General features: G+C 37.7%; 1 protein-coding gene across 1 annotated transcript in view; it reads left to right on the top strand.

Moving 5' to 3' along the window:
• The window catches only part of LOC147706476 (alpha-2-macroglobulin-like protein 1), a 312029-nt gene that overhangs the window by 268535 nt on the left and 16082 nt on the right, over window positions 1–27412 (top strand). The window contains exons 36-44 of the mRNA XM_086929615.1: window positions 224–262; window positions 755–778; window positions 6232–6261; window positions 14492–14521; window positions 16756–16785; window positions 17746–17775; window positions 20004–20033; window positions 20990–21019; window positions 23245–23274. Of these exons, the coding sequence (XP_086785741.1) occupies window positions 224–262; window positions 755–778; window positions 6232–6261; window positions 14492–14521; window positions 16756–16785; window positions 17746–17775; window positions 20004–20033; window positions 20990–21019; window positions 23245–23274 (273 nt within the window). The remainder of the gene's footprint in view (window positions 1–223; window positions 263–754; window positions 779–6231; window positions 6262–14491; window positions 14522–16755; window positions 16786–17745; window positions 17776–20003; window positions 20034–20989; window positions 21020–23244; window positions 23275–27412) is intronic.

The following is a 27412-nucleotide window of genomic DNA, read 5'->3' as shown; positions in this document are numbered from 1 at the left end:
GCATGATTTAAATATGCACATTTAAAATACACTTTCCGGAATGCGCACATGCGTCAATATATTTTTATACTTTTAAAAGTATTTTATTATGAATTAAGCAGAATTACATGTGATCAATGATAAATGAAGGCATGTTTTCTTCTTTGTATGTCCTTGTTGGTGTCATAAACTGTGTAAGTGATTTTTTTTTATTTCCTTATATTTATTTTCGTTTTTTTTACAGGGGAGCGTGCTGAAATGCTGTATACTCCCATCAACAAATGTAAGACATGATTGTATAACACCTTCCAGACTCATGAGCATGTCAAATGTTAATTCTGTAATTACATAGCTGCTAACTTATAACTGTAATGCAACAATGTCTTCAATCAAGGTGCAAGTTTGCATGACGTCACATGATCTATTTTCATTGTTAGGTGTCACCTCTCACATATTCAGAGGCACCAGACCAGCTGTCACTTTGCATTCTTTGTGAAAATGACAAATCTTCCATCAAGTTATATTAAAGTGGCATTTACAGGGCCTGTAAAGTATCCTATCAGAAGCATGATTCAGAATGCCTGTTAAATAATCAGTGTAACATGAGACCTCCCTCATGGTACCTCTTAAGTAATCATCAGTGCTCCTATGTCACTCACTATGACATATACATCACTCGAGGTCTGCATTAACTTCCATCATTGGCTATTGCTATATTTGTGTTCTGAAATGATGGTGCTAAATCTCTTTCTGATTTTTCCTTCCCTGCCTTTAGGTCAAGTAACTACAGAAGGAACCAGTGAGTATTTCAAAAATGAAAGAAATGTATTTGATGTACAGCACTATTTAAGATCACTTCTAGTTTAGAGCAAATTCCCTCCTTAGCCTTCGGGGTGGAGAGTGGGACAGTTTCCCAAACATCTTGTCCACTTAGCTGGAATCAGGATAGGTAAGGAATGAAGAGAATCCTTCTGCTGACCACACAGGGAGGAAGGGATCCTCACAGCTGGCCACTCTAAGGGTTTCTCCAAGATGGTCAAGGTTTAAAAGCACTGACAAAGCATGAACCTCTCCACATCTGTGCCCACAAGTAGGAATTCGCCTGGGCCTTTACACTGAGCCACACTCAACCGCGTCAGCTTTCCCTTATTAATAGAAAATGGTCGCCCAACTTGTCAGAGCCCCAGACATTGTGACGTTAAACTCACAATAAAGGCATTAGGGCCAGATGTGAAACCACTTATAATAAATCAAGTTGCACTAGCCACTGCCCTGGATTGTAGAGAGTGAACTGATTCTGAAAGAATCACTCAGTCAGTTCATCTTCCTACTTGCTGCTTGACAGCTGGTTATGGGTTTCTTTCCAAGGAACTTCAGTAGAATAACAGGGAAGAAAAATCTCTTAGCCATATTATCCATTCTTTGGCATTAGTACTGAACAAGGCCATTTATATTGCTTTTCTGGCCGAAACATGTTGGCATGTCTTATGAATGTGGTAATATAGAAGGTGCCACAGGTTCATGAAACCCCTTCTATAGTACTAATTTGAAGGAAGCAAAGATCAAAGATGGTACCCACATAAGAGGATGGTGGGCCATATTGGAGATACAGAAACATTTGCAAAATGTCAATGTAAGGCAACTGCAATAAAATAAAGCGTTTTACATAGAGAACCTATTAAGTTTAGAAATAAAAATACTGAAGGTGTTCTTTACGCTGCATGGTTTGGGCCCACAACCCATAGATTTTTTTTATTTGCAGTTTTCACATATTGGTGTACTTAAAAGCAGGATTTCTGCATACAAAACCAAATTCTCAATTCGCAGAATCAGGCTTTTCAAGCAGAAATGTACTTACTCCTGTGTAAATCTCAAATATCTAGGTGGACCTTTCTAGAAAGTTCTTGGCATAAAAAAAAGGAATGAGGAGCACGTGCTGCAGGACTTTGTGGGTATTTTCAACCATTTTCCATGCATTTTCCCATCCTCAATACTCATGGAAATTAATTCTTGTAAATGTTAAGAGTAGGTTTTGAAGGTGCAGGCACCACAGGTAAAGGTGCAGTGGTTTTCGAAACACATCCAATATTAAATGGCATACAAGGCAAGGTCTTAACTAGGGACACAGGGAGGTGCTTCTGACAAGCACAAACAGGGCTCCCATACCACTGACAGGCCCTATACAAACATTACATTGACCAAGGGGATTCATGCAGGGTATTAGCTTCAGTTGTAGACTTTTTCCAAAACTGTAGGTACTTTCATATTTAAGACACTCTTGACTCCATAGGAGCTGTGGAATATTGTGACATTTTTGCACTCTGTGAACAGAACCTGTTCTTAGGCACTGCTCAAGGCATTTTGATTCATAATGGGAAAATCGTGTTTGGAGTTGCTGTGGTTTGTTTCTGGCATAGAGAGGGTCAGGGTAGCTTGTACTTTGGTCAGACCTTCCTGGCTATTCAGAGGGCAGGTTTCCAGTCTTGTGGGGTCATCATCAGTTGTACCCCAACATAGGAGCTCCATAAAGGCATCTGCTTTCTTGTAGGAGAGATTGGTGGGGAAATCAGAGGGTCATCTGCGTATGAGTATTCAAGGTTCATGGTTGGAAAGTAACAAGCATGCACAAAGGACAAGATACTGTGAAACAAGCATAGTGTTAAGACGCGTTGTCAACATATGCATGTAATTTTTGCAAAGCTCTCTTGGTTTCTAAGCGCTTGATAGAGTCAAGCATGCCGTCCCACTAGCCATTGAATACCTCACAGATGTAAGATGACACCCTAAGTGTAGAGATAATATATTTAATACTCGTAATGTAGCAAAAGGTTAAAAAGCAAGAAACAGCGGTAATATTTAACTATTGACATATCAATAAGCACTCTCTTTTAGGAGGTGCAATCTTGCAATAATCAAAGGACAGTGCAAGGTGTCAGAACCACAAAGTTAAGCATAGGATTAGAGCTACAGAGGAACTCGCTTGTAAAATGGATTTCATCATTCTTAAATGCAGTTAAAGCTTGGACAGTAGAGAGAGTGGTCTGAGGGTAAATTATGTATATTTTCTTTTGTTTCTTGTGTTTGTTCAATGAGGTTTCAAGCATGTTACAGATAATACGCAAGGATAAGACAACATATGTAGAGCTGAAGATCAGATCACAGCAGAACTATGATTTCACACATTTGACATGCAAAGATTGTATCAGTCCCACACTGGGGTGAGTATACCACCGTACTCAGTGCCCCTCAGCAAAGAAAGCTTTGGTGGCTCTATCACTACAGAAGAATCAACACTAATAAACCAGAAGATCGATCCTTATGCTTCTTCATCTAAGCAACATGTACTCTACCCTATACTTGTATTCGGAGCTTAGCGCAGGAATAACGGAGATTTACTGAAGACCATACAAGGTTCAAAGCAAGGGTGATATAGGTTGAGCTCCCAGGGACCTGGGGACTTTCCGCCTCAGAAGCTATCAATCATGGCTTGAATCATGCAATAATTCCAATCTCTTTATTGGCTGAAATAGTATGTGGCTGGCATTGCTGATTGTGTGCCAGATGTCTGATCATGGGTAGACAAGATAGGGCACAGCTATAGAATGTGAGTATGGTCTTCGCCCATCAACGCACATCTCTTCCATGTGGAGTATTATTCATGAATAATTTAAAACACTTGAAGTGTGTCCTCTACCACCTATGTAATATCTTAAAGTAAGTGAATTTGAGTCTGGCCTCTTGGAATTTCTTAGCATTTGTTTCCAGCAGCTCAGACCTTTCTGACTCTTTGGGCCAGAAATACAACCCACCAATTTGTGACTCTTAATTGCGTATCTCTTGCAACCCGCAATTTACGACTTGCAAATTGGGATGTATAACAGTGTCCCAGACACTGTTAGTGATTCCAAATGGGGTCACAACAGAGGTTAGCTTCTTCTCTCCCTTTTTGAGTTCTCAGTTTGCCATTCGCTCTGCCTTTAGACATACTCTCATTCCATGACCCAGATATTCCGCTTTGTTGTATACAGTTGAAATCTAGGCCGTTAGAATATCAGGGTCGGTAAACATAGGCCTTTTTGACCCTCCTCATTTTGTATTTTTTGTCACAAATTGCATGCCTCATTAATATTAATGAGGCTGTCACAATTTGGGACCCCATTAGGAATGTCTAGCACTCCCAGAGATGGTGGCCTGCTGGGGTCAGCAGACCACCATGTCTGGGACTGCTTTTAAAGAAAACAGTCTGTTTTTTTAAAATGCAGTCTGTTTTCCTTAAACGAAAGCGGGATGCATTTAAAAAAGAAAAATTTAACTTTTCAGTTTATTTTTTTAAGGGCAGGCAGTGGTAATAGTATCCACCTGTGTGGCTTTGCATGGCCTCATAGATATGGATTAGGGCAAGAAGGCACAAAGCATGGAGTTGCCTCACTCTGTCTCAAGTAGGAGTTCCATGGGCATTGCAGTGGGTGTTCCCATGCAACACCCATGGATTTTGCCGCTGCCCAAGTTTTGCAAGTTTATGTAAACCTGGGGCAGTGCTAAAACCTTATATTTCCCCAGTGCAGGTACAATGAGGAGAAATGTTTTCAAAGAAAATGTTACGTTATGTTAGGTGGGTATTTCTAAAGCGCACGTTCACCAACGATCTCTTGGCGCTATGAATTGAATAGGGAGGGTTCGAAGCCGAAGCAGTCTAATTATGAGCTAAAGTAAAAATCCAAGTTTTGAGCAATTTTCTTAACCGTGCATAATCTTCTTTAAGTCTCAAAATAATCAGAAGTGAGTTCCACAGTTTCGGGCCCGGTATAGGGAACCGAGACCCTCAAGTGCGTTTGCGTCTGAATCTCGGTACAACCAATTGATTCAGATGCATATATCTAAGGGTGCGCTGTGGGGCGTACTTACTGATTCTCGCTGAAATATATCGGTACCTCGGAAGGCTCTAAAAAGGATACATCTTGTTTTAAACATAGATCGTTGCTTCACCGGAAGCCAGTGGATTTCTTTCAGCAGTCGGCTAATATGGCATTCTCTATCTTTTGGATAGATGATTCTAGCTGGTTGATTCTGAATCATCTGTAGACGGTGCTTCTGATGTTGCGGGAGGCCAAAATACAGTGCATTTCCATAATCAATTTTGGAAAGAATCAGGGCGATAATGCCTCCTTGGATTGTTTTTGTGCATGAAGGTGCCCCTTCCTGCACAAAAACAATCCTGCCAACAACTCATACACCCTTGCACCATTCTGCTCATTTAAGAGATTATCGGTCACATGCATCATTGTTACATTTTGCGATTTCTTAATTGCGAAAATTAAGGAATCGCAATTAAGAAATAGCAAAATGCTATGCATTAAGAAATCGCAATATTTTTTGCGATTCCTTAATTTTCCTTAATTGCGATTCACATTTTGCGAATCGCAATTAAGGAATCCCTTCCCATTGATTCCTATGGCCTTAGAGGCCCATAGGAATGAATGGGAAGTCATTCTCATTTTGCAATTCGCAATTAAGGAATCGCAAAATGAGAATGCTATTTCAAGGGTGCAGGGGGGGTCCCAAGGACCCCCCCCTGCACCCCTGAAATTTAACTTTAAGAACATTTTTCACACACACATGCCCCAAGGGCATGTGTGTGTGTAAAATGAAACTTTCAAAAATGCACTTTTGTGCATTTTTGAAAGTTTTAGCAAATTAACATGAAGTTCAACTTCATGGTAATTTACCTCTTCCTATTTGCGAAAAAAAAAATATTCATGCATTGCATTTAAGAAATCACAAATTGTGATTTCTTAAATGCAATCGCAATTTAAGAAATCGCAACATAATTGCGATTCCTTAAATTGGGAAAAAATAAAAAAACATGATGCATCCCAAAAAAGGAAATTGCATTCGCAAACGGCCGAATTTTGCGATTCGCACCGTTTGCGAATGCAATTTACCTTGATGCATGTGGGCATATGATTCTATACTATTCCAACATACTGCTCAGGGCCACTCAGGCAGTTAATTTAATCAGGCTCACAGTGAATGATGCTTTATGATACTATACAGCAACTAGATCTCTTTAAATGATAATCTATTGTTCTTGTGATCTAAATTTAGAAGCCAGAAATGCAGGCTTCAAAAGAATAATACCTGCATGGAATCTACAGCCAGTTTACAAAGTCATATTTTAGAAAATGTGATCATAGTTGCTGGATTATGTAGCCTACTTTTTGACTCCAAATATTGCTTCTGTTTTCTTGCTAGCATCAGCATCAGAAAGCACCGAAGAACCAAGTGAGTATTTTCAAATGTTTACTGAAATGTCTTAATGATTTGAGTAAGAAAGAGCTGTACCTACTTACTGTCAGTGAGTACATTCAGTGTCCACTATTTATGGGAGGGGCACAGCCCCAAGCCTAGACTGTTAAAAGAACAGCTCAACTACCTAGAATCTGATCTCCAGTAAGCACTCAGAAGCGCCCTGACCATTTGTTTCCGTTCTTTCCCTATGGCCAAGCTCATCTAATGGACAGCATCAATCAAGCAATCAAAAGTCACAATTTTAGGACAAGAACATTTTCAGATTTTCGGTTCTGCTCTAAACCCCACTATTTAGTCATATAGCTCTTCAAGATAGGATTCAGTCTGTAAGCCTATACATTAGAAGACCTCTGTTCATGTTCTGGCCTCTGGACTACTTATTTTAATAGAGTTTTCCACATTTAAAGTAAACTATCTAAATGAAAACATACATATTACAAACACCACTCTTTCAGTATTTGTTTAAAAAACTGTAGCTGAAAATGAAATCATTTCTAAAGAATATTTGTTTGAATTCAGGACTTTTAAAACCTTTTGAAAAAAAGGAAAGGGGAAAACACCTGCTGGTATGTTTTATAGAGTGATAACAGACCCTGCTCATTTAAGACATTTGAAAACTGCACTTTCCCAAGTTACTTTTCAGGGCCAGTCCGGCAATGTATTTAATCAGCCTGACTGAGAAGGATGTCCTAAACACAGTAACATGTTTTAAAGGATTTTTGTTACATTACCACTGAGGTCTGCAGACCTCAGGACTATTCAGAGAATCACAGAGGAGGCCTCAAAACAACGTTAAGTGTGGGCTTTGTTTAGACAATCAGGTCTTCCACCATTAGAGCTCTAAACCACCAACTCTATCTGAAGGTCGCTGCTGGTTTCATTTGGATCTTTCTTTATGAGTTGGGTTCCTCGGTCGCTATGCCAGGAGCACATGCGATAAAAATATCAATGCTGGGACGGCCACTCAAAGCTACCCCAAGCATCTGAATTATTTTTTAGAAATAAGACACAGATGATACTTTTTATTTCTTAAAAGCAAAAAGGTGTCCTAGGCATTCCACAAATTTTCCATCACTAAAGATATTCTTTGTGTATCATTGTTCACATCCGAACCTCATGACTTCCATGGCTGATGCAAATAATAAACGAAGTATGCATCAGAAAGGTGCGTCTCCCTATGCTGAAATTCTGGTGACACTTTAGGGAATTGGACGCCTGCTAATATATCGGCCAAAGGAGAGTCGGCCATGTGCCCGCCATCAGAAACTGAGCAGTTCCCACAGTTCAAAGGAGGAGGCGGAACTATTGAGTAGGTGGAACTGTATTGTTGTCCATTTAATGTAGTTGTCCTGAACCCACATAGATCTGCATAAGCAGCTTTCTCTCTAAAAACTGAACATTATGCATTGATCTAATGAGATCTGATAATCCATTTGCACATACCAATACTAACACTGCTTCTGTGAAAGCTTAGTTCTATTTTACAGCACTAACTTACACAATGCCAGCAACCCCCACTACAGACACCACCGCACACTAAAAGCAAACCAGAATCAGCCTCATAACAGACAGTTACCAAGATACATTCCGACGGCTCTCCAACCACCACCTCCCCCGATCCCCCCCACAGTTAACTGTTCTATGTTTTCCCCCCCGACACCCGTAAAATTAGCCTACCCCCATTGGGGACACAATCATGGACACTGTACAAGAAGGTTTACGGGGATAGAGATGGGGACTGAACACCAACCCACACCTCTGGGAAACCCCCGTAAGCAAGCTCGAAGGAACATACAAATACACATAAAGTCCAACTGAAGGGTAATCCCATTTCATCTTGCTGTTTCTTACCTGTGATGCAAATTATATGATGGGATGGTTGTTCCGTGCTGCAATGATACCGTCCAAATGCCTGCACTCACCTGTCAACATGTGTTACTAATGATGTGTAACTATGTACCATGAAATGTAAAACTCCCAATAAAGAAATTTAAACATAAAAAAACTTACACAATGGCAGCAACGCAAAATAGTGGTAGAACCATGCAAACAGTTCTAGTCAAGGAAAACAAAGTAATGAAGATACAGAGCAATTTCCTTGAAAAGATGAGTGTGTTTTTGTCTTTGCAGAAGATGAAGATTAACCTGAGGTAGAGAAATCTGGATGTAATTATCTGTGTGTACACTAACACAAAATAATGTAAAATAATATCTGGCAGGTTCAACTTGAGTTCCAGCTGATCTTATATAATTCATACTAATCATCGCCATCTAGGCTAGCATGGATTCATTGCCAGGAGGAAATAATTATTTTTGAATTGCCTTATCAGTGAGACTCAATGCAATCCTAGGGTCACAAGATTGGTTGGCCATATTTTGACCTAGCAGTCAAGATGATGAAAGGTTGATGAAGAGAATGCGCATCTCATATAACAACGTTTCTACAGCTACTCCTAGGGTCCTAATAACTGCTCTCAAGTTCTGTAATTGTTGTGAGAAACATTAGTCTTTTTCTGTCGGAGAGATCAATGTTAAACATGGTCCCAAAAATATTTTAAAACCTTATTCAAAAGTGTTGGGTCTGATGTACTCATGTTTGCCAGAGAGCCATTCTCCCATGAAAGCATACAGAAAATAGATATCACAGGTACCAGATCAATTATGCAAAGTCATTTCTTTGACCAAAGCTATCATATATGTAGGATTTGGTAGCCTGCATTTTGACTCTGATTATTGCTTCCATTTTTCCCAGCATCACCAACGGATAACACACTTGAACTACATAAGTACTTTGAACACTGACTAAAAAGTCTTTATGATGTTGAGAAGTTAAGAGCTGCACATTCTTACATTCATGGAGAAAATTCACTGTGCACTGTTTATGGAAGCAGATGCAGGCGAAAAAGTAGACTATAGACTGAGGAGGACAGTAACCTATAAGCTCACTGTTTCTTGTCCCACTACTGTTCTCAGATGGATCCCAACCATCTGTTTGCTTCTCTCATTATAGCCACTGTCACCCATTTATCAGCATTTGTCACATCACCAGAACTCACATTTGTAGCAAAAGATATTTTCTGAATATTGGTTCTATTCTAAACCTATAGCCTTAGCCAAACATTCTCCCTGCAGCATGGAAGGAGGATTCAATATGTGTGCCTAATCTCCAGACCACATATTTTAATACATTTTTTAAATTTCCCAATTTATAAGTGCAATTTTTTAAGAAAAACTTGCATTTTAGAAACAACACTCTTTATTTATGTTTTCATTCATTTTTTTAAAGTAGCTAAATAGTGAAATAAATCCTAAAGTTTTTTTTTTAAATCTGCACTTTTAAAACCTGTTTAAAAACAAAAGTAAAACTGGGATCAGACTGCTGGTATTTTTCAAGATTTAGAATTGACACTGTTCATTTAAGAGAATATAAATCTACAACATTTCAACATACTCTTCCTTGTCAGTCAGGCAGTTCCTTTAATCAGACTCACAGTGAAAAATGCTCTATGATACCATACAACAAATAGAAATCCTTGAATGACCGTCCATTGTTCTTCTGATCTAAATTTGACAGCCAGAAATGCATGCTTCAAAAGAATGATTTCCACATGGAATATACAGCCAGTTTTTTTTACCATGTCATTTCTTACAAAAGAGTGATCATAATTGCTGGATATTGTAGCCTGCTTTCTGAGCCTCCCATTATTTTGTTTCTGTTTCTTGCTAGCATTAACATCGGAAATCACTGATAAACCAAGTAAGTATTTTCAAATATTTGCTGAAATGTCTTAATGATTTGAGTAATAAAAAGTTGTACCCACTTACTTTCAGCGAGTAAATTCAGTGTCCACACTTTATGGGATGGGGCACAAGCCCAAGTCTAGACTATTGGCAGAGGAACTCAACTGCATACAATCTGATTGTTCCTAATCTCCAGTCAACACTCAGAAGCAGCCTGACCATCTGATTCTGTTCTCCCCACATGGCCAAGCTCATCTATCAGACAGCATCAATCAAGCCTCCAACACTCACAGTTTTAGGACAAGAACCTTTTCCGAGTTTTTCAATTCAGCTCTAAATCCCACTATTTAGTCATAAAGCTCTTCAAGATAGGACTTTCTCTGCGATCCTACAGATTAGAGTACCTTTATTCATGTTTTGAACCCCAGACCACTTATTTTAATACATGTATTTCAATTTGAAAGTACAGTAACTAAATGACAATATACATATTACAAACATCAATTTGCATCTTTTTTGGTATTAGTTTAAAAAAATATAGCTGAAAACTAATCAGTTCTAAAGTATATTTGTATGAATTCAGCAGTTTGAAAAGCTTTTAAAAAACAAAGAAGTTGGGAAATGTCCTGCTGGTTTGTATTATAGAGTCATAAAGACCCTGCTCATTTAAGACATTTGAAAATGGCAGTTTCCCAAGATACTGTTCACGGCCAGTCAGGCAATGTAAACTGTAAAAAAAATTAAAGGATATTTGTTACATTACCAGTGAGATCAGAGGACCTCATGGCTATCCAGAGATTCACTGAGCAGGCCTTAAAACAACATTACATTTGGGGTTTGTTTAAACAGACAGATTTTCTGCCATTAGAACTCTAAACCACCAACTGTATCTAGAGATGACTGTTGGTTTCTTTTGGATCTTTATGAGTTCCATTCTCCGGCCCCCATGCCAGAGGCACATTCTATAAAAATATCAAAGCTTGGATGGCTCCTTATAGCTAACTTCACCGCATGAATTTTTTTTTTTGAGAAATAGGATTAAGGCGATACTTTTTACTTCTGAAAAGCGAAAGTGTCCCAGACTTTATACAATTTGTTTGGTCAGTAAAACGTTTTTATTCATCATTTTTCCTATTCGATTACCATGACTTCCATGGCTGATGCAAAGGTGCATCTTCTCATGCTGAAATTCTGATGTCACTTTAGGTCTTTTGACTCCAGCTAATACATCGGCCAAGGTATAGCTAACCAAGTGCCTGCCATTGGAAACTAAGCAGTTCCTACTGTTCAAATGAGGAGGCGGAACTGTTGTGTATGTGGAACTGTAATGTTGTCTATTTAAGGTAGTTGTCCTGCACTCACACAGATCTGCATAAGCAGCTTTCTCTCTAGAAACACGGAACATTATCCATAGCTCTATTGAGTTCTGATATTCCATTTGCACATACTAAGACTAACCCTGCTTCTACGAAAGATTAGTTTGATTTTACAGCACTAACTTACAGGATGGCAGCAATGCAGAATAGTGGTAGTACCATGCATGCAGTTCTGGTTGAGGAAAACAAAGTAATAAAGATACAGAACAATTTCCTGGAAAGGTTGAGTGTTTATGACTCTGTAGAAGATGAAGACTAACTCGAGGTAGAGAAATCTGGATGTAATTATGAGTGTGTATACTTATAAAAAATGATGTAAAATAATATTTGTCAGATCCAGCTTGAGTTCCAGCTATTCCTATATAATTCATACTAATCATCGCTATCTAGGCTAGAGTTGGTTCGTTGCCAAAAGGAAATAGTTCTATTTGCATTGCCTTATAAGTGAGACTCAGTTCAATCCTAGAATGACAAGATTGGTTAGCCATATTTTGATCTAGCAGCCAAGATGATGATAAGCTGATGAAGAGAATGCACCTCTCATACATCAAAGTTTGTACTGATAATCCTAGGGTCCTGATAACTGGCCTAAAGATCAGTAATGATGGTGAGAAACATTAGTATTTTTCTTTTGGAGAGATCCGTGTTATACATGGTCCCCAAAATATTTTAAAACTGTTTTGACAGTATCGGGTATGATGTACTGATGATTGCCAGAAAGCCATTGTCCCATGAAAGCATACAGTAGATAGATATCACAGGTTCTAGAGCAATAATGCAAAGTCATTTCTTTGATAAAAATCTATCATATTTGTTGGATTTGATAGCCTGCATTTTGACTCAGAATATTGCTTCCAATTTTCCTAGCATCACCAACTGAAAATACACTTGAACCAAGTGAGTACTTTGAACGTTGACAAAATATTCTTTATGTTGTTTAGAAGTTAAGAACTGTGCATTCTTACATTCATAGAGAAAGTTCACAGTGCACTGTTTATGGAAGAAAATGCAGGCAGAGAAAGTAGAAACAGAAGCAACAGGACAACAAGACCAAGGTTCAGCACAACCAAAGCACTAGTCTAGATAGGAATCCGGGTGGTGCAGCACACTTCCCGTGCCCGTTGTCCCTGGGCACAAACAACAAAAAGATATGAAAACGGAATGGAAGGCGCACTCAAAGGAATCACGCGGGTACTTGTAGTTTTAGGTTTTCTTTTCTTTATTCGGGTAATTATACCCAGAGAAACATGCACAGCCAACGCGTTTCGTTACGTGTTGTAACTTCGTCAGGGCTAGATCTGTGTTATAGATATAGACAACATGGAGCACCGGTAAGGTACCAAGAATAGGCGTTGTTTGAAGCTGGCACAGTAGCAGGTACCAGGAAAAACCCTATCTGTTATCTTTAGACAGAGTTAACTGCGGCCCAATCCCTGAATGACAAACACTCAGACGTGCAAAGACGGGAAAACCAGGAAGTTCAGGGCACTTCAATAGGACAAATATGATGTGCACACATAATATACTGGGTAGCTGCCCAGTGTGTCTGGTTCCCAAAGAAAGGTAAATCGTAACCTGCCGCCGTACTTAGTGCCATTAAATACGGAAGTCGTTTTTGTACAGTGCAATAGCGAAGAATATGATGATATCTATACAGTGTAACTCTCAAGGTGTGTGATACGAAGTGTGTTCTCGGACTGTGTCGATAATTTGGACAACAGCCCCCTGGATCCGCTAATCTCCCCAATTAGGGATGTCGGTCTCCCGGCATAGTAACGCGAGTTGGTAGCAGGATATGCTATCATCATATTCTTCGCTATTGCACTGTACAAAAACGGGAACCAGGCACACTGAGCAGCTACCCAGTATATTATGTGTGCACATCATATTTGTCCTATTGAAGTGCCCTGAACTTCCTGGTTTTCCAGTCTTTGCACGTCTGAGTGTTTGTAATTCAGGGATTGGGCCGCAGTTAACTCTGTCTAAAGATAACAGATAGGGTTTTTCCTGGTACCTGCTACTGTGCCAGCTTCAAACAACGCCTATTCTCGGTACCTTACCGGTGCTCCATGTTGTCTATATCTATAACACAGATCTAGCCCTGACGAAGTTACAACACGTAACGAAACGCGTTGGCTGTGTATGTTTCTCTGGGTATAATTACCCGAATAAAGAAAAGAAAACCTAAAACTACAAGTACCCGCGTGATTCCTTTGAGTGCGCCTTCCATTCCATTTTTATAGGCAGAGAAAGTAGACTATGGACCGAGGAGGACAGTATCCTATACGCTCACTGTTTCTTGTCCCTCTGCTGTTCTCAGATGGAATCCTACCATTTGTTCACTTCTCTCATTATAGCCACGATCACCCATTTACCAGCATTAGTCACATCACCAAAACTCACATTTTTAGCAAGAGATATTTTCTGATAATTGGTTCAATTCCAAACCCATAGCCTTGGCCATACAATATCCACAATCAGATTCTCCCTGGAAACATACACACTAGTATAATTCAATATGTGTGCCTTTTCCCCAGACATCATGATTTAATACATTTTTATATTTTCCCACTTCAAATGTGCAGCACCTTAAGGAAAACATGCATATTAGAAACAGCACTCTTTATCATTATTATTATTTTAAATAAGCTAAATAGTGAAATAAATCCCAAAGCTTTTTGTTTGAAATCAGCAATCTTAAGACCTTTTTTAAAAAAAAAAAAGTAAAACTGGGATTAGCCTTCTTGTATTTTTCAAGATTGAGAATTGACACTGATCATTTAAGAGATTATGAATCTACAAAATTTCAACATTCTCTTCCTTGCCAGTCAGGCAGTTCCTTTAGTCAGACTCACAGTAAATATTGCTCTATGATACCATACAACAAATAGATATCCTTGAATGACTATCCATTGTTCTTCTGACCTAAATTTGACAGCCAGAAATGCAAGCTTCAAAAGAATGATTTCCACATGGAATCTACAGCTAGTTTACCATGTCATTTCTTAGAAAAGAGTGATCATAATTGCTGGATATTGTAGCCTGCTTACTGAGTCTCCCATTATTTTGTTTCTGTTTCTTGCTAGCATTAACATCAGAAATCCCTGATGAACCAAGTAAGTATTTTCAAATATTTGCTGAAATGTCTTCATGATTTGAATGATAAAGAGTTGTACCCACTTACTTTCAGCGAGTAAATTCAGTGTCCACACTTTATGGGAGGGGCACAAGCCCAAGTCTAGACTATTGGCAGAGGAGCTAATCTGCATACAATCTGATTGTTCCTAATCTCCAGTCAACACTCAGAAGCAGCCGGACCATCTGTTTCTGTTCTCCCCACATGGCCAAGCTCATCTATCAGACAGCATCAAACAAGCCTCCAAAACTCACAATTTTAGGACAAGAACTTTTCCCGATGTTTTATTTCAGCTCTAACCACCACTATTTAGTCTTAAAGCTCTTCAAGACAGTACTCTCTCTGCAATCCTACAGATTAGAGTACCTTTATCCATGTTCTGAACCCCAGACCACTTGCTTTGATACATTTATTTCAATTTGAAAGTACACTAACTGAATGAAAATATACATATTACAAACACCAGTTTCCATCTTTTTTGGAATTTGTTTAAAAGAAATGTAGCTGAAAACTAAATCAGTTCTAAAGTAGATTTGTTTGAATTCAGCAGTTTTAAAATCTTTTAAAAAACAAAGAAATGGGGACATGACCTGCTGGTATGTATTATAGAGTGATAACAGACCCTGCTCATTTAAGACATTTGAAAACGGCAGTTTCCCAAGATTCCTTTCACGGCCAGTCAGGCAATGTAAACTGTAAAAAAATGTAAAGGATTTTTGTTACATTACCAGTGAGATCAGAAGACCGACCTCATGGCTATTCAGAGATTCACTGAGCAGGCCTCAAAACAACATTAAATTTGGGGGTTGTTTAAACAGACAGGGTTTCTGCCATTAGAACTCTAAACCACCAACTGTATCTAGAGATCGCTGCTGGTTTCTTTTGGATCTTTATGAGTCCCATTCTCCGGCCCCCATGCCAGAGGAATTTTCTATAACAATATCAAAGCTTGGATGGCTCCTTATAGCTAACTTCACCGCCTGAATTGGTTTTTTTGAGAAATAGGATTAAGATGATACTTTTTACTTCTGAAAAGCGAAAATGTGTCCCAGACTTTATACAAATTTTTTTGTCAGTAAAATGTTTTTATTCATCATTTTTCCTTTTCGATTACCATGACTTCCATGGTTGATGCAAAGGTGCATCTTCTCATGCTGAAATTCTGGTGTCACTTTAGGTCTTTTGACTCCTGCTAATATATCGGCCAAGGTAGAGCTAACCAAGTGCCTGCCATTGGAAACTGAGCAGTTCCTACTGTTCAAATGAGGAGGCGGAACTGTTGTGTATGTGGAACTGTAATGTTGTATATTTAAGGTAGTTGTCCTGCACCCACATAGATCTGCATAGGCAGCTTTCTCTCTAGAAACGCAGAACATTATCCATAGCTCCATTGAGTTCTGATAATCCATTTGCACATACTAAGACTAACCCTGCTTCTATGAAAGATTAGTTTGATTTTACAGCACTAACTTACAGGATGGCAGCAACGCAAAATAGTGGTAGTACCATGCATGCACTTCTGGTCAAGGAAAACAAAGTAATAAAGACACAGAGCAATTTCCTTGAAAGGTTGAGTGTTTATGACTCTGTAGAAGATGAAGACTAACTTGAGGTAGCGAAATCTGGATGTAATTATGAGTGTGTATACTTATAAAAAATGATGTAAAATAATATTTGACAGATCCAGCTTGAATTCCAGCTATTCTTATATAATTCATTCTAATCATCGTTATCTAGGCTATTGTTTGTTCATTGCCAAAAGGAAAGAGTTCTATTTGCATTGTCTTATCAGTGAGACTCAGTTTAATCCTAGAATGACAAGATTGGTTAGCCATATTTTGACCTAGCAGCCAAGATAATGAAAAGTTGATGAAGAGAATGTACATCTCACACATCAAAGTTTGTACTGATAATCCGGGGTCCTAATAACTGTCCTCAAGATCAGTAATGATGGTGAGAAACATTAGTATTTTTCTTTTGAAGAGGTTTGTGTTATACATGGTCCCCAAAATATTTTAAAACTGATTCGACATTGTTGGGTCTGATGTACTCATCATTGCCAGAAAGCCATTGTCTCATGAAAGCATACAGTAGATAGACATCACAGGTTCTAGAGCAATAATGCAAAGTAATTTCTGTTATAAAAATCTATCATATTTATTGGATTTGGTAGCCTGCATTTTGACTCAGAATATTGCTTTCATTTTTTCCTAGCATCACCAACTGAAAATACACTTGAACCAAGTGAGTACTTTGAACGTTGACAAAAGAATCTTTATGTTGTTGAGAAGTTAAGAACTGTGCATTCTTACATTCATAGAGAAAGTTCACAGTGCACTGTTTATGGAAGCAAATGCAGGCAGAGAAAGTAGACTATAGACCGAGGAGGACAGTATTATATAAGCTCACTGTTTCTTGTCCCTCTGCTGTTCTCAGATGGAATCCTACCATGTGTTCACTTCTCTCATTATAGCCACGATCACCCATTTACCAGCATTAGTCACATCACCAAAACTCACATTTTTAGCAAGAGATATTTTCTAATAATTGGTTCGAATCTAAACCCATAGCCTTGGCCATACATTCTCCACAATCAGATTCTCCCTGGAAACCTACACACTAGTATAATTCAATATGTGTGCCTTATCCCCAGACATCATAGTTTAATACATGTTTATATTTTCCCAATTTAAATGTGCAGCAACTTAAAGAAAACATGCATATTAGATACAACACTCTTTATTATTATTATTATTTTAAATCAGCTAAACAGTGAAATAAAACCCAAAGTATTTTGTTTGAAATCAGCACTCTTAAGACTTTTTTCAAAACAGAAGTAAAACTGGGATCAGCCTTCTGGTATTTTTCAAGATTGAGAATTGACAGTGTTCATTTAAGAGCTTATGAATCTACATTATTTCAACATACTCTTCCATGCCAGTCAGGCAGTTCCTTTAATCAAACTCACAGTGAATAATGCTCTACGATACCATACAACAAATAGATATCCTTGAATGACCGTCCATTGTTCTTCTGATCTAAATTTGAAAGCCAGAAATGCATGCTTCAAAAGAATGATTTCCACATGGAATATACAGCCGTTTTTTTTTACCATGTCATTTCTTAGAAAAGAGTGATCGTAATTGCTGGATATTGTAGCCTGCTTACTGAGTCTCCCATTATTTTGTTTCTGTTTCTTGCTAGCATTAACATCAGAAATCACTGATGAACCAAGTAAGTATTTTCAAATATTTGCTGAAATGTCTTAATGATTTGAGTAATAAAGAGTCTTACCCACTTACTTTCAGCGAGTAAATTCAGTGTCCACACTTTATGGGATGGGGCACAAGCCCAAGTCTAGACTATTGGCAGAGGAACTCAACTGCATACAATCTGATTGTTCCTAATCTCCAGTCAACACTCAGAAGCTGCCTGACCATCTGATTCTGTTCTCCCCACATGGCCAAGCTCATCTATCACACAGCATCAATCAAGCCTCCAACACTCACAGTTTTAGGACAAGAACCTTTTCCGAGTTTTTCAATTCAGCTCTAAATCCCACTATTTAGTCATAAAGCTCTTCAAGATAGGACTTTCTCTGCGATCCTTACGATTAGAGTACCTTTATTCATGTTTTGAACCCCAGACCACTTATTTTAATACATGTATTTCAATTTGAAAGTACAGTAACTAAATGAAAATATACATATTACAAATATCAATTTGCATCTTTTTTGGTATTTGTTTAAAAAAATATAGCTGAAAACTAAATCAGTTCTAAAGTATATTTGTATGAATTCAGCAGTTTGAAAAGCTTTTAAAAAACAAAGAAGTTGGGAAATGTCCTGCTGGTTTGTATTATAGAGTGATAACAGACCCTGCTCATTTAAGACATTTAAAAATGGCAGTTTCCCAAGATACTGTTCACGGCCAGTCAGGCAATGTAAACTGTAAAAAAAATTAAAGGATATTTGTTACATTACCAGTGAGATCAGAAGACCTCATGGCTATCCAGAGATTCACTGAGCAGGCCTCAAAACAACATTACATTTGGGGTTTGTTTAAACAGACAGATTTTCTGCCATTAGAACTCTAAACCACCAACTGTATCTAGAGATGACTGCTGGTTTCTTTTGGATCTTTATGAGTTCCATTCTCCGGCCCCCATGCCAGAGGCACATTCTATAAAAATATCAAAGCTTGGATGGCTCCTTATAGCTAACTTCACCGCATGAATTTTTTTTTTGAGAAATAGGATTAAGGCGATACTTTTTACTTCTGAAAAGCGAAAGTGTCCCAGACTTTATACAATTTGTTTGGTCAGTAAAACGTTTTTATTCATCATTTTTCCTATTCGATTACCATGACTTCCATGGCTGATGCAAAGGTGCAGCTTCTCATGCTGAAATTCTGATGTCACTTTAGGTCTTTTGACTCCAGCTAATACATCGGCCAAGGTATAGCTAACCAAGTGCCTGCCATTGGAAACTGAGCAGTTTCTACTGTTCAAATGAGGAGGCGGAACTGTTGTGTATGTGGAACTGTAATGTTGTCTATTTAAGGTAGTTGTCCTGCACTCACACAGATCTGCATAAGCAGCTTTCTTTCTAGAAACACTGGACATTATCCATAGCTCTATTGAGTTCTGATATTTCATTTGCACATACTAAGACTAACCCTGCTTCTACGAAAGATTAGTTTGATTTTATAGCACTAACTTACAGGATGGCAGCAACACAGAATAGTGGTAGTACCACGCATGCAGTTCTGGTTAAGGAAAACAAAGTAATAAAGATACAGAACAATTTCCTTGAAAGGTTGAGTGTTTATGACTCTGTAGAAGATGAAGACTAACTCGAGGTAGAGAAATCTGGATTTAATTATGAGTGTGTATACTTACAAAAAATGATGTAAAATAATATTTGGCAGATCCAGCTGGAGTTCCAGCTATTCTTATATAATTCATACTAATCATCATTATCTTGGCTAGCGATGGTTCATTGCCAAAAGGAAAGAGTTCTATTTGTGTTGTCTAATCAGTGAGACTCAGTTCAATCCTAGAATGACAAGATTGGTTAGCCATATTTTGACCTAGCAGCCAAGATGATGATAAGCTGATGAAGAGAATGCACCTCTCATACATCAAAGTTTGTACTGATAATCCTAGGGTCCTAATAACTGGCCTCAAGATCAGTAATGATGGTGAGAAACATTAGTATTTTTCTTTTGGAGAGATCCGTGTTATACATGGTCCCCAAAATATTTTAAAACTGTTTTGACAGTATTGGGTATGATGTACTGATGATTGCCAGAAAGCCATTGTCCCATGAAAGCATACAGTAGATAGATATCACAGGTTCTAGAGCAATAAAGCAAAGTAATTTCTTTGATAAAAATCTATCATATTTATTGGATTTGATAGCCTGCATTTTGATTCAGAATATTGCTTCCAATTTTCCTAGCATCACCAACTGAAAATACACTTGAACCAAGTGAGTACTTTGAACGTTGACAAAATATTCTTTATGTTGTTTAGAAGTTAAAAACTGTGCATTCTTACATTCATAGAGAAAGTTCACAGTGCACTGTTTATGGAAGAAAATGCAGGCAGAGAAAGTAGACTATGGACCGAGGAGGACAGTATCCTATACGCTCACTGTTTCTTGTCCCTCTGCTGTTCTCAGATGGAATCCTACCATTTGTTCACTTCTCTCATTATAGCCACGATCACCCATTTACCAGCATTAGTCACATCACCAAAACTCACATTTTTAGCAAGAGATATTTTCTGATAATTGGTTCAATTCCAAACCCATAGCCTTGGCCATACATTATCCACAATCAGATTCTCCCTGGAAACATACACACTAGTATAATTCAATATGTGTGCCTTTTCCCCAGACATCATGATTTAATACATTTTTATATTTTCCCAATTTAAATGTGCAGCACCTTAAGGAAAACATGCATATTAGAAACAGCACTCTTTATCATTATTATTATTTTAAATAAGCTAAATAGTGAAATAAATCCCAAAGCTTTTTGTTTGAAATCAGCAATCTTAAGACCTTTTTTTAAAAAAAAAAAGTAAAACTGGGATTAGCCTTCTTGTATTTTTCAAGATTGAGAATTGACACTGTTCATTTAAGAGATCATGAATCTCCAAATTTCAACATTCTCTTCCTTGCCAGTCAGGCAGTTCCTTTAGTCAGACTCACAGTAAATAATGCTCTATGATACCATACAACAAATAGATATCCTTGAATGACTATCCATTGTTCTTCTGACCTAAATTTGACAGCCAGAAATGCAAGCTTCAAAAGAATGATTTCCACATGGAATCTACAGCTATTTACCATGTCATTTCTTAGAAAAGAGTGATCATAATTGCTGGATATTGTAGCCTGCTTACTGAGTCTCCCATTATTTTGTTTCCGTTTCTTGCTAGCATTAACATCAGAAATCACTGATGAACCAAGTAAGTATTTTCAAATATTTGCTGAAATGTCTTCATGATTTGAATAATAAAGAGTTGTACCCACTTACTTTCAGCGAGTAAATTCAGTGTCCACACTTTATGGGAGGGGCACAAGCCCAAGTCTAGACTATTGGCAGAGGAGCTAATCTGCATACAATCTGATTGTTCCTAATCTCCAGTCAACACTCAGAAGCAGCCTGACCATCTGTTTCTGTTCTCCCCACATGGCCAAGCTCATCTATCAGACAGCATCAAACAAGCCTCCAAAACTCACAATTTTAGGACAAGAACTTTTCCCGATGTTTTATTTCAGCTCTAACTCCCACTATTTAGTCTGAAAGCTCTTCAAGATAGTACTCTCTCTGCAATCCTACAGATTAGAGTACCTTTATTCATGTTTTGAACCCCAGACCACTTATTTTAATACATGTATTTCAATTTGAAAGTACAGTAACTAAATGAAAATATACATATTACAAACATCAATTTGCATCTTTTTTGGTATTTGTTTAAAAAAATATAGCTGAAAACTAAATCAGTTCTAAAGTATATTTGTATGAATTCAGCAGTTTGAAAAGCTTTTAAAAAACAAAGAAGTTGGGAAATGTCCTGCTGGTTTGTATTATAGAGTGATAACAGACCCTGCTCATTTAAGACATTTAAAAATGGCAGTTTCCAAGATACTGTTCACGGCCAGTCAGGCAATGTAAACTGTAAAAAAAATTAAAGGATATTTGTTACATTACCAGTGAGATCAGAAGACCTCATGGCTATCCAGAGATTCACTGAGCAGGCCTCAAAACAACATTACATTTGGGGTTTGTTTAAACAGACAGATTTTCTGCCATTAGAACTCTAAACCACCAACTGTATCTAGAGATGACTGCTGGTTTCTTTTGGATCTTTATGAGTTCCATTCTCCGGCCCCCATGCCAGAGGCACATTCTATAAAAATATCAAAGCTTGGATGGCTCCTTATAGCTAACTTCACCGCATGATTTTTTTTTTTGAGAAATAGGATTAAGGCGATACTTTTTACTTCTGAAAAGCGAAAGTGTCCCAGACTTTATACAATTTGTTTGGTCAGTAAAACGTTTTTATTCATCATTTTTCCTATTCGATTACCATGACTTCCATGGCTGATGCAAAGGTGCATCTTCTCATGCTGAAATTCTGATGTCACTTTAGGTCTTTTGACTCCAGCTAATACATCGGCCAAGGTATAGCTAACCAAGTGCCTGCCATTGGAAACTGAGCAGTTCCTACTGTTCAAATGAGGAGGCGGAACTGTTGTGTATGTGGAACTGTAATGTTGTCTATTTAAGGTAGTTGTCCTGCACTCACACAGATCTGCATAAGCAGCTTTCTTTCTAGAAACACTGGACATTATCCATAGCTCTATTGAGTTCTGATATTCCATTTGCACATACTAAGACTAACCCTGCTTCTACGAAAGATTAGTTTGATTTTATAGCACTAACTTACAGGATGGCAGCAACACAGAATAGTGGTAGTACCACGCATGCAGTTCTGGTTAAGGAAAACAAAGTAATAAAGATACAGAACAATTTCCTTGAAAGGTTGAGTGTTTTTGACTCTGTAGAAGATGAAGACTAACTCGAGGTAGAGAAATCTGGATTTAATTATGAGTGTGTATACTTACAAAAAATTATGTAAAATAATATTTGGCAGATCCAGCTGGAGTTCCAGCTATTCTTATATAATTCATACTAATCATCATTATCTTGGCTAGCGATGGTTCATTGCCAAAAGGAAAGAGTTCTATTTGTGTTGTCTAATCAGTGAGACTCAGTTCAATCCTAGAATGACAAGATTGGTTAGCCATATTTTGACCTAGCAGCTAAGATGATGATAAGCTGATGAAGAGAATGCACCTCTCATACATCAAAGTTTGTACTGATAATCCTAGGGTCCTAATAACTGGCCTCAAGATCAGTAATGATGGTGAGAAACATTAGTATTTTTCTTTTGGAGAGATCCGTGTTATACATGGTCCCCAAAATATTTTAAAACTGTTTTGACAGTATTGGGTATGATGTACTGATGATTGCCAGAAAGCCATTGTCCCATGAAAGCATACAGTAGATAGATATCACAGGTTCTAGAGCAATAAAGCAAAGTAATTTCTTTGATAAAAATCTATCATATTTATTGGATTTGATAGCCTGCATTTTGATTCAGAATATTGCTTCCAATTTTCCTAGCATCACCAACTGAAAATACACTTGAACCAAGTGAGTACTTTGAACGTTGACAAAATATTCTTTATGTTGTTTAGAAGTTAAGAACTGTGCATTCTTACATTCATAGAGAAAGTTCACAGTGCACTGTTTATGGAAGAAAATGCAGGCAGAGAAAGTAGACTATGGACCGAGGAGGACAGTATCCTATACGCTCACTGTTTCTTGTCCCTCTGCTGTTCTCAGATGGAATCCTACCATTTGTTCACTTCTCTCATTATAGCCACGATCACCCATTTACCAGCATTAGTCACATCACCAAAACTCACATTTTTAGCAAGAGATATTTTCTGATAATTGGTTCAATTCCAAACCCATAGCCTTGGCCGTACATTATCCACAATCAGATTCTCCCTGGAAACATACACACTAGTATAATTCAATATGTGTGCCTTTTCCCCAGACATCATGATTTAATACATTTTTATATTTTCCCAATTTAAATGTGCAGCACCTTAAGGAAAACATGCATATTAGAAACAGCACTCTTTATCATTATTATTATTTTAAATAAGCTAAATAGTGAAATAAATCCCAAAGCTTTTTGTTTGAAATCAGCAATCTTAAGACCTTTTTTAAAAAAAAAAAGTAAAACTGGGATTAGCCTTCTTGTATTTTTCAAGATTGAGAATTGACACTGATCATTTAAGAGATTATGAATCTCCAAATTTCAACATTCTCTTCCTTGCCAGTCAGGCAGTTCCTTTAGTCAGACTCACAGTAAATAATGCTCTATGATACCATACAACAAATAGATATCCTTGAATGACTATCCATTGTTCTTCTGACCTAAATTTGACAGCCAGAAATGCAAGCTTCAAAAGAATGATTTCCACATGGAATCTACAGCTATTTACCATGTCATTTCTTAGAAAAGAGTGATCATAATTGCTGGATATTGTAGCCTGCTTACTGAGTCTCCCATTATTTTGTTTCCGTTTCTTGCTAGCATTAACATCAGAAATCACTGATGAACCAAGTAAGTATTTTCAAATATTTGCTGAAATGTCTTCATGATTTGAATAATAAAGAGTTGTACCCACTTACTTTCAGCGAGTAAATTCAGTGTCCACACTTTATGGGAGGGGCACAAGCCCAAGTATCGACTATTGGCAGAGGAGCTAATCTGCATACAATCTGATTGTTCCTAATCTCCAGTCAACACTCAGAAGCAGCCTGACCATCTGTTTCTGTTCTCCCCACATGGCCAAGCTCATCTATCAGACAGCATCAAACAAGCCTCCAAAACTCACAATTTTAGGACAAGAACTTTTCCCGATGTTTTATTTCAGCTCTAACTCCCACTATTTAGTCTGAAAGCTCTTCAAGATAGTACTCTCTCTGCAATCCTACAGATTAGAGTACCTTTATCCATGTTCTGAACCCCAGACCACTTGCTTTGATACATTTATTTCAGTTTGAAAGTACACTAACTGAATGAAAATATACATATTACAAACACCAGTTTCCATCTTTTTTGGAATTTGTTTAAAAGAAATGTAGCTGAAAACTAAATCAGTTCTAAAGTATATTTGTTTGAATTCAGCAGTTTGAAAAGCTTTTAAAAAGCAAAGAAATGGGGACATGACCTGCTGGTATGTATTATAGAGTGATAACAGACCCTGCTCATTTAAGACATTTGAAAACGGCAGTTTCCCAAGATACTGTTCACGGCCAGTCAGGCAATGTAAACTGTAAAAAAATGTAAAGAATTTTTGTTACATTACCAGTGAATCAGAAGTCCGACCTCATGGCTATTCAGAGATTCACTGAGCAGGCCTCAAAACAACATTATATTTGGGGGTTGTTTAAACAGACAGGGTTTCTGCCATTAGAACTCTAAACCACCAACTGTATCTAGAGATCACTGCTGGTTTCTTTTGGATCTTTATGAGTCCCATTCTCCGGCCCCCATGCCAGAGGAATTTTCTATAAAAATATCAAAGCTTGGATGGCTCCTTATAGCTAACTTCACCGCCTGAATTGTTTTTTTTGAGAAATAGGATTAAGATGATACTTTTTACTTCTGAAAAGCGAAAATGTGTCCCAGACTTTATACAAGTTTTTTTGTCAGTAAAACGTTTTTATTCATCATTTTTCCCTTTCGATTACCATGACTTTCATGGTTGATGCAAAGGTGCATCTTCTCATGCTGAAATTCTGGTGTCACTTTAGGTCTTTTGACTCCTGCTAATATATCGGCCAAGGTAGAGCTAACCAAGTGCCTGCCATTGGAAACTGAGCCGTTCCCACTGTTCAAATGAGGAGGCGGAACTGTTGTGTATGTGGAACTGTAATGTTGTCTATTTAAGGTAGTTGTCCTGCACCCACATAGATCTGCATAGGCAGCTTTCTCTCTAGAAACACTGAACATTACCGTAGCTCCATTGAGTTCTGATAATCCATTTGCACATACTAAGACTAACCCTGCTTCTATGAAAGATTAGTTTGATTTTACAGCACTAACTTACAGGATGGCAGCAACGCAGAATAGTGGTAGTACCATGCATGCACTTCTGGTCAAGGAAAACAAAGTAATAAAGATACAGAGCAATTTCCTTGAAAGGTTGAGTGTTTATGACTCTGTAGAAGATGAAGACTAACTTGAGGTAGCGAAATCTGGATGTAATTATGAGTGTGTATACTTATAAAAAATGATGTAAAATAATATTTGACAGATCCAGCTTGAATTCCAGCTATTCTTTTATAATTCATTCTAATCATCGTTATCTAGGCTATTGTTTGTTCATTGCCAAAAGGAAAGAGTTCTATTTGCATTGTCTTATCAGTGAGACTCAGTTTAATCCTAGAATGACAAGATTGGTTAGCCATATTTTGACCTAGCAGCCAAGATAATGAAAAGTTGATGAAGAGAATGTACATCTCACACATCAAAGTTTGTACTGATAATCCGGGGTCCTAATAACTGTCCTCAAGATCAGTAATGATGGAGAGAAACATTAGTATTTTTCTTTTGAAGAGATTCGTGTTATACATGGTCCCCAAAATATTTTAAAACTGATTCGACATTGTTGGGTCTGATGTACTCATCATTGCCAGAAAGCCATTGTCCCATGAAAGCATACAGTAGATAGACATCACAGGTTCTAGAGCAATAATGCAAAATAATTTCTGTTATAAAAATCTATCATATTTATTGGATTTGGTAGCCTGCATTTTGACTCAGAATATTGCTTCCATTTTTCCTAGCATCACCGACGCAAAATACACTTGAACCAAGTGAGTACTTTGAATGTTGACAAAAGAATCTTTATGTTGTTGAGAAGTTAAGAGCTGTGCATCCTTACATTCAAAGAGAAAGTTCACAGTGCACTGTTTATGGAAGCAAATGCAGGCAGAGAACGTAGACTATGGACCGAGGAGGACAGTGTCCTATAAGCTCACTTTTTCTTGTCCCCCTGCTGTTCTCAAATGGAATCCTACCATGTGTTCACTTCTCTCATTATAGCCACGGTCACCCAATTACCAGCATTAGTCACTTCACCAAAACTCACATTTTTAGCAAGAGATATTTTCTGATAATTGGTTCTATTCCAAACCCATAGCCTTGGCCATACATTCTCCACAATCAGATTCTCCCTGGAAACCTACACACTAGTATAATTCAATATGTTTGCCTTATCCCCAGACATAATATTTTAATACAGTTTTACATTTACCCAAATTAAATGTGCAGCACCTTAAGGAAAAGATGCATATTAGAAACAACACTCTTTATTATTAATATTATTATTATTTCTTTTAATCAGCTAAATAGTGAAATAAAACCCAAAGTATTTTGTTTGAAATCAACACTCTTAAGACCTTTTGCAAAACAGAAGTAAAACTGGGATCAGCCTTCTGGTAATTTGCAAGACTGAGAATTGACACTGTTCATTTAAGAAATTATGAATCTACAATATTTCAACATACTCTTCCATGCCAGTCAGGCAGTTCCTTTAATCAGACTCACAGTGAATAATGTTCTATGATACCATACAACAAATAGATATCCTTGAATGACCGTCCATTGTTCTTCTTATCTAAAATTGACTGCCAGAAATGCACCCTTCAAAAGAATGATTTCCATATGGAATCTACAGCCACTTTACCATGTCATTTCTTAGAAAAG

Source organism: Lissotriton vulgaris, chromosome 7 (genome assembly GCF_964263255.1).
Source record: "Lissotriton vulgaris chromosome 7, aLisVul1.2, whole genome shotgun sequence".
Lineage (NCBI taxonomy): Eukaryota > Metazoa > Chordata > Amphibia > Caudata > Salamandridae > Lissotriton > Lissotriton vulgaris.
Note: the sequence above shows the minus strand (reverse complement) of the source record. Positions and strands in the feature narration are given on the sequence as shown.